The sequence below is a fragment of the Heteronotia binoei genome, chromosome 20 (genome assembly GCF_032191835.1).
Source record: "Heteronotia binoei isolate CCM8104 ecotype False Entrance Well chromosome 20, APGP_CSIRO_Hbin_v1, whole genome shotgun sequence".
In the NCBI taxonomy this organism is placed as follows: domain Eukaryota; kingdom Metazoa; phylum Chordata; class Lepidosauria; order Squamata; family Gekkonidae; genus Heteronotia; species Heteronotia binoei.
The window spans coordinates 25227964-25247272 of record NC_083242.1 but is presented as its reverse complement, the minus strand read 5'-3'; the positions used below and the strand labels follow the sequence as shown (position 1 = coordinate 25247272).

At 49.8% G+C, this 19309-nt stretch overlaps 1 protein-coding gene across 2 annotated transcripts in view; it reads left to right on the top strand.

The window, feature by feature from the left end:
- MAP2K3 (mitogen-activated protein kinase kinase 3) overlaps window positions 1-16227 on the top strand; it is a 70342-nt gene extending 54115 nt beyond the window's left edge. For both annotated transcript variants that reach the window (XM_060260781.1, XM_060260780.1), the window contains exons 3-13: window positions 404-470; window positions 1676-1724; window positions 4968-5081; window positions 8519-8638; window positions 9695-9811; window positions 10304-10355; window positions 12135-12262; window positions 13075-13158; window positions 14374-14513; window positions 15721-15766; window positions 16022-16227. In XM_060260781.1, the coding sequence (XP_060116764.1) occupies window positions 404-470; window positions 1676-1724; window positions 4968-5081; window positions 8519-8638; window positions 9695-9811; window positions 10304-10355; window positions 12135-12262; window positions 13075-13158; window positions 14374-14513; window positions 15721-15766; window positions 16022-16105 (1001 nt within the window). In that variant the 3' untranslated portion in view covers window positions 16106-16227. The remainder of the gene's footprint in view (window positions 1-403; window positions 471-1675; window positions 1725-4967; window positions 5082-8518; window positions 8639-9694; window positions 9812-10303; window positions 10356-12134; window positions 12263-13074; window positions 13159-14373; window positions 14514-15720; window positions 15767-16021) is intronic.
- The last annotated feature ends 3082 nt before the right edge of the window (window positions 16228-19309 follow it).

The following is a 19309-nucleotide window of genomic DNA, read 5'->3' as shown; positions in this document are numbered from 1 at the left end:
GATTGTATTCTATTGCATTTTGAAGACTGCCAAAGAAGGGGCGTTCACCACCTTCCTAGGCAGCTGGTTCCACCTCTGAACTACTCTTGACAGCAAAAAAAAAAAAAATCCCCTAATATCCAGCTGGTACCTTTCTGCTTGTGGTTTGAGCCCGTTGGGGCTGGCTGGTGTGCTGCTAAAGGGGAAAAGAGAGCTGAGGAACTGGAGAAGGTGGCACTTCCGGCCACCAGCTAGATTGGCCTGGCTGATCCCTTCATGTGGATCCAGCCTCTCCAAAGCTAAATTGACCCTAGGTGTTGACGCTCAGGATCTTGGCCACATTCTGAGCATCGTTTGGTGGAAAAGCAAAAGCAGCATTGTGGTTTCTTGGCTTTGCATGTGCATTTTGTGTCTTTTCTTCCAGGGAAGAAGCCAAGACCTCCGAACTTGACGATTCCGACAGCCAACAGACAGCCCTCAGTTCCCCCTACGTAAGTTTGCGGGGGGGGGATATATGTGTAGCAAAAATGGAATAAAGAGGCCAGGTCATAACGGAGCACTGAGAGGAAATGCCCCCAAAACCCTGAAGCTAGAAGGTAACTGGAAAGGTGGAGTACCCAGACATTTATCCCCAGAATTAAACTTTGTAGCTCTTAAAGGTGTCACTGTACTTAAACTTCGTTCCGCTGCTGAGCCCAGTGACACCTTTAAGACCAACAAAAGTTTATTCCAGAGATGAGCATTTGTGTGCAGGCCCACTTCCTCAGATAGATTGAAACAGAAGTTAACCATTCATAGATACGTAGGTAGCTGCCTCTTCGTAGGTGAAGAGGAAATTAGATGTTTGGAGGCATGCAAAGACTAAGCAGCAATAACGTGCTAAGTTTATAGGTCGCTCACAATATTGTTTGGATTTAATCACGGGGAAAAACCAATGGAGCGATAAATATGTCAGCAGGGCTGCCCCCCTTCGGACCAGCACAGCTGCCCACCTGGATCTTTCTTCTGTTGTTTCTGACCAGACGGGTTGCCCACCTGGATCTGCCAGCGGAGAGAGCAAACTGAGATTGGGCAGGAGGGCTGGCGCTGCAGAGCGTAATCCTCTTCTCCCAAGGAGAAGCCCAGTTCCTTCTGATGCCTTGCTTCAGTCCTGTGTTCCAAACTGCAGATTTCATTTGGGGAAGGTGGGGGGGTCGCCTCTCCTGCTGGGGGGGGCACACCAGAACAAGGTCTGCCTCCGATGTGTCCCCGCTGCTGGCATGTAGTGAAAAGACGGTCCAAGGGGTTGGAGTGCCAAGCTAGGATCCGGGGGGGGGGGGGGGGAGGTGTGTGTGCGGGGGGGGGGCAGTTCAAATCCCCACTCTGCCCTGGAAGCCAGCTGGGGGACCTCAGGCCAGTCACCTTGTTCTCTGCCTCTCCTACTTCACAGGGTTGTTGGGAGGATAGAATGGAGAAGGGGAGAATGTTGTAAGTTGCTTCAGAGGAGAAGGTGGGGTGGTATAAATCGGGTGGCCGAGGGTAGCTCTCCGGATGTTTTTTTTTTTGCCTACAACTCCCATCAGCACCAGCCATTGGCCATGCTGGCTGGGGCTGATGGGAGTTGTAGGCAAAAAAAAAAAAATCTGGAGAGCTACCCTTGGCCACCCCTGGTATAAATGGAAACAAAATAAAAATAATGTTATGTTTTGCTTTGCAGGCCTCCGAGGAACTTGGATTCCAGGACTTTTATTACCATCGGTGAAAGGGTACATAGTTTTCTTTTCCCTTGGCGTTATTGCTCTACAGGGACTTTGAAAAAACGATTATCCTCCTGTGCTGTTTAGGTCAGAAATGTGGTCTTTTCCTTCGTCTTCTCCTCAGAACAAAGTCTGTGATGGGGCGGTGGGGGGGGCGGGGGAGGGATAGACTGGCCAGAGATCACCCAGTGTAGGTGAGTGGGGAATTGACCTCAAGGCTGTCCGGCCCTAGTCTAACAGTGGGTGGGGCCTGTGAGAGGGCAGAGAGCCAGTGCTGGCTTTTCTTGACCTCCTGGGCGCATCCATTTGGAACAGCTTCCTGTCCGAGGAGGGTCCTTGGCTGAGAACCACCAAATCCTTTGGGATCGGCCCCTGCCCCCCATATTAAGTTCTTTTTTTCAAAAAGTGCCCCCAGAATGGAAAAAAAAAGATGGGGCAACCGTGCTTTACCCTCTCCACCATACGAGACCTTTATCAGCTGGTACTAGGAGTTAGCAAGAGACTCCACCTTTCCTTGTGAGGCATTCGTGGTATGAAAGGCCAGAGAACTGTCTTTGTCCCCTCCTAAAAAGCCCTGCGATGAAGCACCCCCTTCCTTCCTCCTCAAGTTCTTCAATCAGTCAAGGGGGCTTTGTGCCCCTCTGCACCGGCCCCCATGACAGCAGATGTCCTCTCTTCCCCTCCTTCGACTTTCCTTCATTGTGCATTCAGGACTAGTGGGACAGCCCTGTCATTTTCAGTCACACAGGGCAGCTTCCCCCCATCCCCCTCTCCAGTTCCTCCTTTCTCTTTAAAAAGAACAACCGCCAAAATTTCCACTGGGCATGTCGTGACCCAGTGACGGGGGGGGGGGGAGGGAATCCCCTTATCTGCACACTCATAGCACAGCACTGCCTAGAAAGAGGATGGGCTGCTCTGTGGTGACCTGGAGAAGCCTGCTGGTGGGCTAAGAACAGCTCCAGCACTGGTCACTCTCCTCCTCTCCTCTCCAGATGGAGGTGGAAAGGGGCTGACACATCTTTTCCTGCAACCCCCCAGAAACAGAGTGGCATTTCCCTTCATTGTTGGGTCTTAAAAGATCAAACAAAAAATTGGAAAGTTTCTGGGTGCGGCAAAGGAGCCTCTTCTCCCCAGCCTCTTGGTTGCCCCATCTGTGAGATGGCCATGGTTAACACTGAGTTGCCTGGGTGACTTTTCTGTGTTCTGAAGCTTTTTCATCTAATGCTGGGGGGAGGCGGAGATTTGAATAGGTGGTTTATTTGCCTACCAAGAGTACCCTAGAGGTCTCTTAAAGCAGCTCAAGGAATCCACTCAGTGCACTGCAATTATGAATAATGTCAACCCTGAGAGTTTTAAATAAATAGGATTCTGCAGCAAGAAAAGCAAAATTCTGTCCCCAGGCTGCATTACACGAATGAACAGATTAATCTGTTCATTCGTGTAATGCAGACTGGGGTCAGAATTTTGCTTTTCTTGGTGCAGAGTCCTATTTATTTAAAGCTCTCAGGGTTGACGTTATTCATAATTGCAGTGCACTAATTAATTAATTAGTGCATTTTGAGGTCACTTTTCTCTCCAAAAGAGAACTGTCCAGAGTGCAAAACAACCACATTTAAATGCAGTTTGAAACAAGCAAACACCGTGGGCAGGTCCTAATTCACAGGGCTGGTGAAGGCAGATTGCAGGCTGCCAGCCAGAGGCCTTAGGACTTCTGCCTCTTTCCGCACTCAGGCTTAAGTACCTGCGAGCAGAGCCTTCTTGTGGTTCTACTCTGTGAACGGCAAGACCTGCGGGTGCCCCACATACGATTATTCATGGCAAAGGTTATTGTTGGTATCCGTAACGTTGTCTTCTACCTGGTAGTCTGCTCTCCATGTTTCTTGCTTTCGTTGTTTGTTCCCGTTGCTCTGTAATCTTAGTCCCATCGCTTTGTGCACTGATTGCCTGCTGATCTCTCTCTGCGCTGTTTCCATCCTCAGCAAAAAAAAGACTGTCCACAAAGTACATAAAACACACGGGCTTTATTTCATATAACTTCTGCTTGTCCTTTGCTTCATATAAGCTCTGCGGTTCCTCCTTTCGGAAGCTAATCACACTAGGCCCCCCACAGTTTCGGTGGCTCTTCCAGGCATTGTTTGTTGTATCTGCTGTCGTAAAGACCAGAAACCTGCTTAGCTTTGTCACTGGGGGAAAGAACAGCAGCTTCCAGTGCTTGCCTCGAGGTCATAGTGGTTGAAGCGCTGATTTGCCTGCTGCTCTAAGAAAAACAACTGGTGTGGAGACTGCCTGAGGGGTGGTGTCTTTGAAGAGTGACACCAGTTTTTTTGGAAGGGAAATGGTGTAGAAAGACGGCTTCCTTCCTTCCTTTGTGGTTTCTCTCTGGGCTAACCCGAATGTGCAACATCAAGGGACTCCGTGGGTAGAGCTCTTTCAAGCCGCTGAGGAATGCATGGGGCTTTCTATGCTCCCCTCCCCTATCACAAAATCCACTCAGCACACAAAGGTACACGTTGTTGATGACCATCATGAATGGGCACATTTTGAATCGGATCAACCTCTGGAATAAAGGGGGTGGGGCAGGTTTCCTATCCATGGTTCAAACACCTAGGAACAAGAGGGTGAATTAGCAGCTATGTTTCATCCTGCAAGGGAGAAGCAACCACTGGGTAGGCTGCTCCTGGCTGTTTCAGCTGTACTAGTTTTCTGCTTACAAGGTGGTGGTGTTTTTGTTTGTTTTTCTTCCCCTCCTCTGCTTGCTGTTTGAAGGGGTACGTGCACAGATTTCAGCAAAGCTCGGATGTTGAGTCTCTTGGGGTTGGCTTATTTCGTAGGTGAGAGACGGCATTTGAATGGTCCCTTTTTTAAAATTAAAGGGTGTAGTAAACTAACATGCATGGGAGAAAGAGTTGGGATAGCCTCCCCCCCACCCCAACATGCAGCCTTAGCTATAGTCCCCAGATTTGCATCTCTCTTTCTCTCTCCTCTCTCTCTCGCGCACATATACACTGCTATGCACACACACACACAATTTTGCATAAAGTGTAGAAGAACTCCCATCTAGGAAGAACCCTCTATGAACCGCACTGATCTCCTTTTTCTTGATGCCTCTGCTAGTGGCAGTAAGTTCCACAGTTCACTGGTTTGCTGAGTAAAGGAGAGATTCCTTTCAGCCTGTGGAGGAGTTGTGTTAACTTGTCAAAATTTCATTGCTGATTTCTCCTCCCCCCCCCCCCCTTATCCCTTAATCCATAGAACTTTGAAGTTGAGGCCGATGACTTGGTGAGCATTCAGGAGCTCGGGCGTGGCGCTTACGGTGTGGTGGAGAAAGTCTGGCATGAACAGAGCGGTACCACCATGGCTGTGAAGGTAAGGGCCGCTGCAAGTTATTATGGTGGGAGCCCTCCTGGACCCATGGAAAAGATTGTAGATGGGGAAGTGGGGAAGCTGCCCTTTGTTGACAAAGTCCGAAGCACCGGAATAAAACAGAAAGCCTGTCCAATTTATAGTCTGCAGTGCCCCAGTAGAGAGTTTCTTGGCACCCAACAGAGGAGCATGAAACAGAGGAGCCCTGCAGGACCAAACCGAAGATCCTTGTTGGGAAGGGTTGTTGCTCAGGTGTAGAACATTCACTGTGCATGCAGAAGGATCTGGGTTCAATCCCTGGCACCTCCAGGTAGGAAAACACCCTTTGTGTCCCCTGAAGAGCCACTTCCTAATCAGAAGAGACCAAGGTCCCTAGCTTAGCCTCTCTGAGCCTGCAGATGCCAAGGGAATTGTGACACAGGTTAGTGGGAGAACTCCAAAATGGCTGCAGCAGAAGGTAGAGCCAGCCTCAAAAGCCAGGGAAGAAGATGACAACATTGGATTTATATCCTGCCCTCCACTCCGAAGAGTCTCAGAGCGGCTCACGATCTCCTTTACCTGCCTCCCTCACAACAGACACCCTGTGAGGTGGGTGCGGCTGGAGAGGGCTCTCACAGCAGCTGCCCTTTCAAGGACAGAGTCTCAGAGCGGCCTGCAATCTCCTTTCCCTTCCTCCCGCACAACAGACACCCTGTGAGGTGGGTGGGGCTGGAGAGGGCTCTCACTGCAGCTGCCCTTTCAAGGAAAGTCTCAGAACGGCCTACAATCTCCTTTCCCTTCCTTCCCCACAACAGACACCCTGTGAGGTGGGTGGGGCTGGAGAGGGCTCTCACAGCAGCTGCCCTTTCAAGGACAGAGTCTCAGAGCGGCCTGCAATCTCCTTTCCCTTCCTCCCGCACAACAGACACCCTGTGAGGTGGGTGGGGCTGGAGAGGGCTCTCACAGCAGCTGCCCTTTCAAGAACAGTCTCAGAACGGCCTACAATCTCCTTTCCCTTCCTCCCCCACAACAGACACCCTGTGAGGTGGGTGGGGCTGGAGAGGGCTCTCACAGCAGCTGCCCTTTCAAGGACAGAGTCTCAGAGCGGCCTACAATCTCCTTTCCCTTCCTCCCCCACAACAGACACCCTGTGAGGTGGGTGGGACTGGAGAGGGCTCTCACAGCAGCTGCCCTTTCAAGGACAACCTGTGCCAGAGCTATGGCTGACCCAAGGCCATTCCAGCAGGTGCAAGTAGAGGAGTGGGGAATCAAACCCTGTTCTCCCAGATAAGAGTCCACGCACTGAACCACTACACCAAACTGGCTCTCCAAACTGGAAGTGATATACATAACTCTTAACAGTATCTCTTCCAGCACTTTGGGCAGAACTCTTGTTTAACGGGACATCTTTTTAAATGAAGATATTATTCAAAAATATTTTGAATAATCGTAGACTTGGAAGGGACCTCCGGGGTCATGTAGTCGAACCCCCTGCGCAATGCAGGAAAGTCACAAACACCTCCCCCTAAATTCACAGGATCTTCGTATCCGCAGCTTACTCTCAGTCATGCAATGAAGATCCTTGTGCTGCGGCGACAACTGCGGCCGAAGAAACTTTTTAAAAATCAGTGGCCAGTCAGACGCCCTGATGGGGCAGAAGCCCCGCCCACTGTCTCAAAACCTTTGATGTGCATCATGGTGAGGAGCTCTGTAGTGGCCTTCCAGTCCTGTGTGGGGATGCTCAGGCGTAGCTAGATGGCGAACCCTGAATAAACCACCATCTTTGTGACAGGGAGGGCCGGATGCTGCCACGCACGTGTGGAGGGGGAAGAAGAAGAAGAAGAAGAAGAAGAAGTAGATATTGGATTTATATCCCGCCCTCCACTCTGAAGAGTCTCAGAGTGGCTCACAATCTCCTTTCCCTTTCTCCCCCACAACAGACACCCTGTGAGGTGGGTGGGGCTGAGAGGGCTCTCACAGCAGCTGCCCTTTCAAGGACAGAGTCTCAGAGTGGCTCACAATCTCATTTCCCTTCCTCCCCCACAACAGACACCCTGTGAGGTGGGTGGGGCTGGAGAGGGCTCTCACAGCAGCTGCCCTTTCAAGGACAACTCCTGCCAGAGCTCTGGCTGACCCAAAGCCATTCCAGCAGGTGCAAGTGGAGGAGTGGGGAATCAAACTCTGTTCTCCCAGATAACAGTCCGCGCACTTAACCACTACACCAAATTGGCTGGAAGACGCTGTGCTTCCTGAATCTCCTTGCATGGCTGCTGACAACTGGAAATTTAGCAGGGCAGGGTCATGTGTTAGTGGAAAGGATGGCTCTGGTGCTTGGCTTGTTCCTCACACTCTGGGCCTTGGCTTGGGTTGCCTCTTCCACTCCATTGTTTGGGTCCTGGCCATGCTACTGGTGAGGTCATAACTCTGGCTCCTCCCTGCTCATGTCACATGACTTTTCTCACGTGCTTCCAGCTTGTCCAAGTGGTCCCATCATGTTCATTGGGCTTTGAGGGTCTGGAAAGGTTAAAAATGGGGAGGGACGGTGGCTCAGTGGCAGAGCATCTGCTTGGTAAGCAGAAGATCCCAGGTTCAGTCCCCGGCATCTCCTACTAAAAACGGTCTAGGCAAGTAGGTGTGAAAAATCTCAGCTTGAGACCCTGGAGAGCCACTGCCAGTCAGGGGAGGGATGGTGGCTCAGCGGTAGAGCATCTGCTTGGTAAGCAGAAGGTCCCAGGTTCAATCCCTGGCATCTCCAACTAAAAAGGGTCCAGGCAAGTAGGCATGAAAAGCCTCCGCTTGAGACCCTGGAGAGGCGCTGCCAGTCTGAGTAGACAATACTAACTTTGATGGACCAAGGGTCTGATTCAGTATAAGGAGAGCCAGTTTGGTGTAGTGGTTAAGTGTGCGGACTCTTATCTGGGAGAACCGGGTTTGATTCCCCACTCCTCCACTTGCACCTGCTGGAATGGCCTTGGGTCAGCCATAGCTCTGGCAGAGGTTGTCCTTGAAAGGGCAGCTGCTGTGAGAGCCCTCTCCAGCCCCACCCACCTCACAGGGTGTCTGTTGTGGGGGAGGAAGGGAAAGGAGATTGTGAGCCGCTCTGAGACTCTTCGGAGTGGAGAGCGGGATATAAATCCAATATCTTCTTCTTCTTCATATGTTCATATGAGCTAGATGGCCATGGTTTTTGCAGTGTGCACAAGGCAGCTTCAGGGTGAAACACAGTGTCATGCTTCAACAGCAACAGCTTCCCTCCCATGTGCCCCCCTTCCCAGTAGCCCTTTTCTTGTATGCTGTATTCCCTGTACCTGGAATAAAAGCTGAGACGGAGTAGAAAAGGCAGCAAGGGCAAATGACCTGTGACTGCAAGCCAGCAAGAAGTGGGGCGGAGGAATGCCTTGCAGTCTGCAAAGCTGCAACGTCTTGTTATTTAAGTCTCCTTGTTTTGCTCTCCAATTCAGAGGATCCGGGCCACTGTGAACACGCAGGAACAGAAGAGACTGTTGATGGATTTGGACATCTCTATGAGGACAGTCGATTGCTTCTATACTGTCACTTTCTACGGTGCCCTTTTTCGAGAGGTGTGTGGGGCAGCAAGAAATCGTTGGGGATGTTTTTCTGCCAGCCTCTGCAGGGTGGTCTTGATAGCCCAGACAAACCGTGCAGATTGCATTAAAGTGGCGTGTCGTGTCTGCTCACCTTGTTTCACCTTGACTGCTTTCCCACTGGCGCCGCTCTGCCCCCAGGCTTCTGTTCCCCCCCAGCGGAAGGGATTGATCTCCCTCCAGTTGCTCTGTGGGCGCATTTTGACACGCGGCTCCCTCCAGTTCCCCACGTGGCGTCATAACCCTTAAAAGGCAGCAACACAAAGCCGTGCGGGGAACTGGAGGGAGCCCCATATGGAAATGCTCCCGCAGAGCGACTGGTGGGAAATCGACCGCTTGTGCCAGGGGAAAACAGAAGCTTGGGGGCAGAGCAGCACTAGTGGGAAATCTATCCTCGTTTCATGTGCTTTCAAGTTCAGAGTGTTTGGCGTGTATTTATTTTGTAGTCTGCGCAATATTTTACTTATTTGAAACATCTTTATATCGCCTTTCCACCCAGTCACGGTCTGCAAAGTGGCATGCATGAAAACATTTGAACAGTTGAAAACATTTAAAATTATAAATGATAAAAACCTGAGGGGGGGGGCAATAACTGTTAGTGGGGGCCCGTGAGACAGTCTTCACCTGCTGGCGGAAGACTCCAATAGAGAGAATGGGGGGAGATCTGCTTGAGAAGAGGATTCCCAGTTCTAGTTCCACAACCGAGAGACCCCTTGCTTGGGTCGCCACCTGTCTAGCCTCAGAGGGGAGAGCAACCAGAGCAGAGCCGCTGAAGATGGCCAAAGGAAACGGGTATCTTGCTCCCATCAGCCTTGCAAGGGAAATCAGAGCGACCGTCCTCCCTCTTGCCAACTGAATAGTGTGACTTGCCATAGAGGGCCTGACAGAGATGGAGATTTGAGCCAGGGAGCTTGTGCTTCACAGTTCAGCATGTCGGTGGCTGTGCTACGGCAGCCCTCCAGGGTCACTCCATCGGCGGGCCTTTCTTCGCCTGACGCAGATTTCTTTCTTTCTCCCTGCTCTTGTTCTCAGGGAGACGTGTGGATCTGCATGGAGCTGATGGACACATCTCTGGATAAGTTCTACAAAAAGGTCCTGGAGAAGAAGAAAACGATCCCTGAAGACATACTGGGGAAAATTGCTGTGTCTGTGAGTGGTGTCTTCATGCAGGGGGGGTGGAACCAGTGGCAGAGCATTTCCATACACCCGCCTCTGCTCACGATGGCTAGCAAAACTGCAGTAAAGCAGCCAGGGACAAATTTAAAAACACAGTTGCATCGACGCTACAGTTGAAGCGATGCAGCTCATGAGAAAACCCATGAGAAAAGCATCTTGTTTTTCTGTGTTAAAACAGCTGAAACCTTTGCTCGTTAAAGTTCACCATGTAAAAAACAACAAGCAGCAGACAGTATGGAGCAGAAGAGGAACAGGACAAGACGATGAGGGGTTTATATAGTCGGAATGAACAGAAGTGTTTTAGCTTAGTGTCTCCAAGCTGTTAGGAGAGGCGCCGGGCGAGGTTTGGGGTGGCGAGAGGACACCATTGGACAGGGTTGTACAGGCGACGGCTGTCAGGTTGTGGGCTTCGGCTTAGCTAACTCAGCTGTGAGGCTGGGCTGACTCTCTCTTGCCCGTCCCCAGATCATCCGAGCCTTGGAGCATCTGCACAGCAAACTGGCGGTGATTCACAGAGGTGAGCGTTCAGCAGTTCCTGTAGGCTTTTCTTCCATTTTTCTCCCTTATTGTCTCTTCATCTTGATGTTGTGGCCAAACCCGCTGATTGTTTTGGGGTTTTTTTGCCTTGCTGGATGTAGTTTTTCAAATCTGTCCCTGTCTGCACATGTTTTGCATAAGACTGATTTGCATTATGAAGGCATTTGCAAAACTCGGGAATATTGTGCCAGGTGAGGACGGAGGTGGCCAACTGAGGAGACCTTTCATAGATGAAGACGGCCCAAACACCGGTTGCTCAGTGCCTCTCAGATCCAGAAGACCCTGTGCTGTTATTTGTTGGCCTGTCCAGTTTATTCAGGCCCAAGGAAGAAAATTCTTAGGTAGACTCCTGCCCAGTTTAGGCCCTTGCACTGCGATGGGAAAGATTATATTTTTACTTGCAGATGTGGAGCCAGAGGTTTCCTATAAAGTTGCCCTTTTTGCCTCAGCAGCAAAGAAAATTTGAGCTAAGTTAGTGTCAGCATAGTCTGGTGAAGAATTTAACTAGAATTTGACGTTTAGGGAAGTTTTTTCTTCTTATGAAATAAGTTTTAAAATGTAATTTTCACAGCGTCTTAATCTAGTTTTACTGTACTGTATTTTACCGTAGATTATTTTCTATCTTTTGTTATGGCCATTGGCCGTATGCAATGAAATCGAACTGAGCTGAAGTAGATGATTTTTTAAAAAACCAGACCTTTCCTGGCCTTCAGAGAGAGCTGGAGGTGGTATACGTTGTTCTCCATTTCTCCATCACACAACAACCCTGTGAGGTAGGCGAGGCTGAGCAAGAGTGGGTGGCCAGCTGAGCATCATGGCGGAGTGGGGAATTGAACTTGGATTTGCTTCATCCTTAGTTCAGCAGCTCAAACCAAAGCACCATACTGGTTCTCATGCATTGAATAGGATTGGAAAGCATTCTGGAACTTTTCTTACAAATCTATGGGTAACCGTACCAACAGGTTGGGGTGTAATTATTTTAAGCAAATACTAGTAAAACAGCAACAAAAACCCAAGACCTGTAGATAAGAAGAGAAGGTAGTTTAAAGTACAGCAGAAAGTTTGGATCTTTCTGGGTGCCTCCTCATGAGGTCCAGAAACTTGGAGGGGGGAGTCTTTCTGGGTATTTCTATAGCTCTGGCTGCATTCTAACCCCCACACAACTAGTGCGTGCACATCTCTGTTCCAACAAGAAGGGCCCATTCGCACATCCACGCTTCCCACAGTTTCAGTGCTTGCAGCACATGTCTGAAAGTGCAGTTACAGGTGGGAATTCTCCCATTCCTCTTTTCTGCTCCCATCCCTGTGAGGTAGGTTATGCTGAGAGAGGGAGCGCGTGTGGCTGGCACAGAATCGCCCTGTGCAGCTTTTGAATATATTCTCTGCTATAGCGGACACTAATAATAATAAGAGAGCCAGTTTGGTGCAGTGGTTAGGTGTGCAGACTCTAATCTGGGAGCGACTCCGCCTGATTCCCCACTCCTCTACATGCTGGTGTGGAGCTTGGGTCAGTCACAGTTCTCTCGGAGCTGTTCCCTCAAGAGGAGTTTGCAAAAGAGCTCTCTCAGTCCCACTTACCTCACAGGGTGTCTGTCGTGGGGAGAGGAAGGGGAAAGGAGACTCTTGAGTGAAAGTGGGGTATAAATCCAATCTCTTCTCTCTTTCTCTGATTGCACCACGGATGTTCTGTATGGGGGGGGGCTGTTCAGAGCAGGAACGCTTTTTCAAGTGGCATGCACCTTAATTCTGATCTTGACAGATGTGAAGCCATCCAACGTCCTGATCAACAAAGAAGGGCACGTGAAGATGTGTGACTTCGGCATCAGCGGCTACTTGGTGGATTCCGTCGCAAAGACATTAGATGCTGGCTGCAAACCTTATATGGCCGTGAGTGGCGTAACTGGAAGAAGCAGTTTTACTCTCCTTTTTATACAGGGAGGAAGTATTCAGTCATTCACTTCCTTCCACCCACATGTAGAAACAGTCCAGTGCAGGAGGAACATTCAGCATGTAGACTGGGGTCCCGAAGTCTTTTAGAGCTTGTGGGCACCTTTGGAATTCTGATACACTGGTGGGTGTGTCTACAAAATGGCCGCAATAAAACAGCCACTGCGGTGGGCAGAGTTAGCCACAAAACGATTGCAGCAGCTGACCTTCAGTCATGCAATGACGATCCTTGTGCTTTGGGGCAGCTGCTGCCAAAACAGCATTTTTAGTAATCTACACCAGGGGTGGCCAACGGTAGCTCTCCAGCATGGCCAATGGCTGGGGCTGATGGGAGTTGTAGGCAAAAAACATCTGGAGAGCTACCGTTGGCCACCCTCGATTTAGTTTATCCAGATGTTTTTTGCCTACAACTCCCATCAGCCCCAGCCATTGGCCATGCTGGCTGGGGCTGATGGGAGTTGTAGGCAAAAAAAACCATCTGGAGAGCTACCGTTGGCCACCCCTGATCTACACAGCCAATCGGAAGTCTTGCTGGATAAAGGCTCCACTTGGCGCTGCCCACTTTCTAAAAACATTTGGTGGGCATCAGGAAAGCAGGTTGTGCAGTGCTCACGGACACCAGATTGGGGACCCCAGCGTAGACTACGTTGCGTGGCTTTAGTGTGCGTGCTTGCTGCCCACCCCTGTGTCTGCCCCATCTGTAACATGGCTGCTTTGACTTTCTCTCCTCCCCCCCCCCCTCCCCTCTGCAGCCAGAGAGGATAAACCCAGGGCCAGACGTGATCCAAAAGGGATATAACGTGAAATCAGATGTTTGGAGCTTTGGGATTACCTTGGTAAGAGACACAATGGATGCCTCTTGTTTGTTGGCATGTGAGAAGTAAGCTTGTCTGCATATAGCCTTAACTTATTGCTGAGACTGCTGTGTAGCGTGCACGTGTGTATATATTAAGACACTTGGAAACCCCTCCCTTCCATCACCTTTAAAAATTGGCATCCATGGCAGCTTCCAGTTATAAACACGGTTTTTACGGTGTAAAAATTGCAACGTTTAAAGAGATTTTTTGGGGGGGTGGGGGTGGGGGATGAGATTACAGTGAGCGTCCCCCCCCCCCGCCTTTTCTTTCTCTGTGTTGTACATCACTATTTCCTCCAGCAGGTGGCAGTAAGAAGCCTGATTTTTAGAGTTGGTTTTGAGGTCGCGCTTTTCCAACGATGCCAACCTCGCGCTGCGATCTTGTACACCAAGATTGTATGTGACTTCTCTCTCTCCTCTTTTTTGCATTTTTTTTGGGCATAATTCTGATTTTGGCAAGTCCAGGTCCGTCCAGAAGTCAAGGCAAGGATTTTATTTTAGCACACTTTTGTTTGAACCTCGCCCTTTATCCAAGGAGTTTGCCATTCTCCTGGTCCTCCATTTTATCCCTGCAACAACCCTATAAGGTACACTAGACTGAGGGTATGACTGGCCTGAGACCACTCAGCAAACTTCATGGCAGAGAAAGTGATTTGAACCCAGGGCTTCCAGAGCCTTGTCCGACATCCTGAACAGTACACCATACCAGGCTACAGTGAGGCAAAAGGCACGGGAGGATCACTTGGTATGGCAAGAGGCAGAGCTAACACAGAAACATATTAACCCTGCTGTTTACATTTGTATAACCATCTATAGGTCCGTGTCTTCCATCCGTGGATGCAATTCCTGCACTGTGCAGGGGGGGTTAGGCTAGATGACCCCTGAGGTCCCTTCCAACTCTGTGATTCTATGATCTGATGAAGTGGGCTTCTCAAGTTCAAGCAATTGTATGCATGATCTTTTGGAATTTTCTTTTTTTGTATGCACGATCTTCTGGAATTCTTTTTTGCTTCGGCAGACTATTTTTGCCTCCCCTTCTGGCAGTTGTGAAAAAAGTATATTCAGATGTGATTTATTTCCTTGTATGTTTGGAGTGGGTGGTGGCGCCGCAGTGTGCTCTTGTGCGGGAAAGGCGGTGTGCGATCCAACCGGTGATTGACCCTGATTAGTTCCCTGGCTCGTCTGCCTCTCTCAGATCGAGTTGGCCATCCTCCGCTTCCCTTACGACTCCTGGAGGACGCCCTTCCAGCAACTGAAACAAGTGGTGGAGGAACCTTCTCCCCAGCTTCCCTCCGATCGCTTCTCAAAGGACTTTGTGGACTTCACGGCACAGTGGTGAGTCCCTCGTGGGCCCCTCTTTCCCAAGGATCTCGTGTCTTCATTCATTAAAAGTTTCAGTCCAGTGGCATTTTTAAGACCCACAGTTTTAATTCTTAGAAGAAGAAGAAGAAGATGAAGATATTGGATTTATATCCCGCCCTTCACTCCGAAGAGTCTCAGAGCGGCTCACAATCTCCTTTCCCTTCCTCCCCCACAACAGACACCCTGTGAGGTGGGTGGGGCTGGAGAGGGCTCTCACAGCAGCTGCCCTTTCAAGGAGAGTCTCAGAGTGGCCTACAATCTCCTTTCCCTTCCTCCCCCACAACAGACACCCTGTGAGGTGGGTGGGGCTGGAGAGGGCTCTCACAGCAGCTGCCCTTTCAAGGACAGAGTCTCAGAACTGCCTACAATCTCCTTTCCCTTCCTCCCCCACAACAGTCACCCTGTGAGGTGGGTGGGGCTGGAGAGGGCTCTCACAGCAGCTGCCATTTCAAGGAGAGTCTCAGAGCAGCCTACAATCTCCTTTCCCTTCCTCCCCCACAACAGACACCCTGTGAGGTGGGTGGGGCTGGAGAGGGCTCTCACAGCAGCAGCCCTTCCAAGGACAGAGTCTCAGAGCGGCCTACAATCTCCTTTACCTTCCTCCCCCACAACAGACACCCTGTGAGGTGGGTGGGGCTGGAGAGGGTTCTCCCAGCAGCTGCCCTTTCAAGGACAGAGTCTCAGAGCGGCTCACAATCTCCTTTCCCTCCCTCCCCCACAACAGACACCCTGTGAGGTGGGTGGGGCTGGAGAGGGCTCTCACAGCAGCTGCCCTTTCAAGGACAACCTCTGCCAGAGCTATGGCTGACCCAAGGCCATGCTAGCAGGTGCAAGTGGAGGGGTGGGGGAATCAAACCCGGTTCTCCCAGATAAGAGTCCGCACACTTAACCACTACACCAAACTGGCTTAGCATAACCTTTTGTGTGCATGCACCTGAAAGCTTATACCCAGAATGAAACTTTGTGGGTCATAAAGGTGCCGCTGGACTCAGACTTTGCTTTGTTGCTTCAGACCAACACATCTATCCGCCCGAATCTCTCTTTAAAAAAAAAATTCATATTGCTCTCTGCAAAGTTCTGAATGGCTCTCGAAACGCATCGGTGACTTGCAGTAGAAGAAAGATGGCCACCTGAGTGCGATGGGAGATGTTCAGTGGCCTCTCTTTCCTTCTCTCCCTAGTTTGAAGAAGAACCCTGCGGAACGAATGAGCTACCTGGAGCTGATGGTGAGTGTTGCTCCCTGGCCTCCCCTGCTCGTGTTTCATTTGGAGGAGAAGGAGCAAGGGTCAGCTGACATCTTGCGCTGAGGATTTCCCACCAGCTTTAAAGTTCAGCCAGTCACGGAGCTGGGGTGGGTGTGGTGGGCGGGAGACTGTGTTTGGGGGCCCAGAGGTGCCCTTCAGTTTGGCACACTGCCTGTTGCAGTCCTCCAGCTGTTCTCCTCTGTGGAGCTGACGCCCTCCTCTATCTCTTTCCGCCAGGCCCACCTATTCTTCACCTTGCATGACACCAAAGCGACCAACATGGCTGACTTTGTGGTAGAAATCCTCGGGGAAGACTCCTAAATTTGCCGCAGCCCTCGCTGTCAAGCAAAGGAAACAGCTCGGCGGTGTTCCTGGCTGTCCCCGTGGAGGGAGAGAAGGAAATACGGACTTTAGCATTAAATGGTGGTTTGCACAAAACAGAATGATTGTCTTCGACGCACTCTTCCACCCCCTCCAGCTTTTAGGCAACTTTTTGGACTCCTGAGATCTTTTCGTATGAGAGTTCTCTGTGAATGACAAGTTACCTCTAGATAGAAGTCCAGCTAGAGAGCGAAGCTGCGCACCACCCGTTCACGGGAAGAGTTTGCCTGGGACGGGCACTTCCCCCTCTTCTCGAGGCTTGAGCCTGCCTTTTGGTTGCGCTGATGAAGTGGCGTGAGGTGCTCTGTTTTTCAGGAGCAGATTACTTGATGTGTAGATTCCAGAAATGGGTGCTTTGAAAGCGCAGCTGGCCCTGTCAAACACTGCAGGCGAGGAGCTGCGCGAGATTTGCTGCACAGTCAAGCCATCTAGGCCTGTGTGACTTCTGCTTGCGAAAGAGGAGTTGGGGGTTGTTTTCCTGCCCTCCTTCCCCTTCTTACACAAATTATGCTCTCCCTGCTCGTTGAAAACTAGCACTGGATGGATGCGTAGCTTAGCCCCCCTCCTCCTTTTGACGAGGTAGTTCGTTGTTTTACCCTGAGACGCATTGAAGACATGACTTATTTTTTTAATCTGAGAAGTTTTGCTGCCACATAATGTGCGCCTCTGCCCCCTCCCCCCACAAGCTCCCATCGTGCGCTCAGCAGCAGCAGCGTGGGTTTTGTCTGGCCCAGAAACCTGCGCTAATCTAACCACGCGTTGCGATAATGGCTGCCTTTGAAATGGCTTTAGCAGGGTTTCCGGTTCCGGGGGGGCGGTGCGGCAGCGTTCTGAGAGAGCTCCTCAGGACGAGCCGAAATTCCAACCTTTAGGGGGGCCTTAGGGTCTGCACGACTTCCAGTCGGAGGAGGGAGTGCGTAAGAAGAGTGCGGTGAATAGTGGGGGCCTGAATTGGGAGCCTCCAAGTGTTCTACCTGTCTTCAAAACACCGAGGTTGGAAACGCGTGAAGCGAATTAGCCCCACCCACCGGATTAAGGAGGTGAACTGTGGACGGCGATGGAGGAGAGCTTGATGGTGTAGAGTATCGCAGTTGGACATTTTCTCAGAGGGGATTTTCTTGTTTGTCTTTCTGCGGCACTTTGTTCGTTCTGGCCTGTGGGAGGCTGTGTCTGTCGGCGCAAAGACCAGAAGAGGAGAGTCGGGGAGGCGAGATAAGCCCGGACGAGGCGACCTGGAAGCTCAGGTGAAAGAGGGCGGAGGGGAAGGCGCCCACGCTGACCGGTGTGGGCCAGAGAGAAGGGGCGGCTGAAGCTTGAAAGCCCTGAAACTTGCGAGGAGTTCCTAGGACCGGACAATAGCACTTTTGTTTTGTGCTGGGAATTGTTTGGGAGAATGACTGTCTAATGACTGTCTAATGTGGGAACCCCCGAGGAGACGACACCACGGAGTGTAAAGAGTTAAAAGAGCTGGTTGGAGAGACGATTTCCTACGCCCGTCGCATCTCACGCCAGGGGGAGAAAACAGCAGACTTATAATCGGCGTTAAACTGTAGGCTGCTGAGTAGAATTTGACTGCATAAAGACAGAGCTTTGCAAGAGACATTAGGCAAACCCGGCGGTGTTTGAAGGAAGACAGCTACTGATTGATGGGTCTTGAAAGAGCTGAAGACTTGGAGGCTTGAAGCCCCATTCGAGCTGGGTGTTTATTTTTTGTGCGGTTTGACTCTCCTGGCTAACTGCTTCAGAGCCGACACACTGAGCTTGAGCAGAGCGGATAAAGGGAAAGAGGGGGTGGGCAGGAAAGTTTAGAGAATCAACTTGGCGTCTGAGGCTTTCTACTGAGGGGGGGGGATAGTGCCCATTGTATATCTAGAGCAGTTAACAGTCTAAGAGATAAATCCTACAATGGGGTACATTAACTAAAGCTTAACTACTGTGGTAAATTTTTGCAGAGCTTCTGAATATATGGTCTGGTATAAGAAATAAGATATAAGAAAATAAGGAAAGCTATTTAGTGAACAGTACAAAGATAATGTCTCAGGCAGGGAAGGTGAAATTTTCGCCAGGTCAACCCAAGGCGGTTGGAGCAGCTCTATCACAGGATGCACTAAAAGACATACAAGTTAATTTTTTAGAGGCCTTAAATCAAATGAAGGAAACTTTAACAAAACAGATGGAGGGAGTTGTAGCTAAAATGGACAGTCTTGATGAGAAATTTGGAGAAACAAGAAATGATATAACTGAAGTAGTAAAAGTAACCAAATCTATTGATGGTAAACTTAAACTATTGGAAGGTAGAATAGAAGAACTTGAAGGAAATCAGGATAAGTTAGAGACAAAGAACATGCAAATGGAAATGGGGCAAGCTGAATATGTTTTAAGGTTCCTAAATATACCAGAGGAAAAGAATGAAAATTTGGTATTCTTAATGACTGAGGCGTTTGCAGAACTTTTGTCAATAGAACAGACTGAAATCGAAAAAGAAATAGATTGGGTTTATAGAGTCAGCACCACTCACGCCAGAAGGAATGGTCTTAACAGAGAGGTCCATGTGAGATTTGTTCGCAGGATGGTAAAAGAAAGGGTTTGGCGGGAAGCCAGAGATCAGCAGTTAACGATAAAAGGAATTAAGATAAAGGTGATGAAAGATATTCCATGGCTGATTAGATCAAAGAGAAAAGGCTATAGGCATTTGGCTCTGGCTTTACAGAGAAAAGGAATCTCTTATAGGTGGTTGGTGCCTGAGGGTATGATATTTACCTATTTAAATAACAGATTTAGGATAGACTCATCTGCTAGAATGGAGGAGTTTCTCAAAACGCATAGTAATAATTGGCAAAAAGGGAAATCAAGGGGGGACCAGTTTGAGACGCAGTTAGTACTAATAGACCCATCTAAAGAACATCAGTTACGGGATTTAGAAGAAAGGGAAGAGGGAGAGGTCCCTCAAGCCGAAGACTCAAAAAGGGAGACAAGGTTACAGAAAAAGAAAAAGAACCCAAGAGACTAAGTAAGAAAATAATATGTCACTCAGTTTAAAGATTATCTCGGTTAATGTGAATGGTCTAAACTCGCCCAGAAAAAGGAGAAGAGTTTTTTTGCAATTAACTAAACTTAAGGCAGACATTGTGTGTGTTCAAGAGA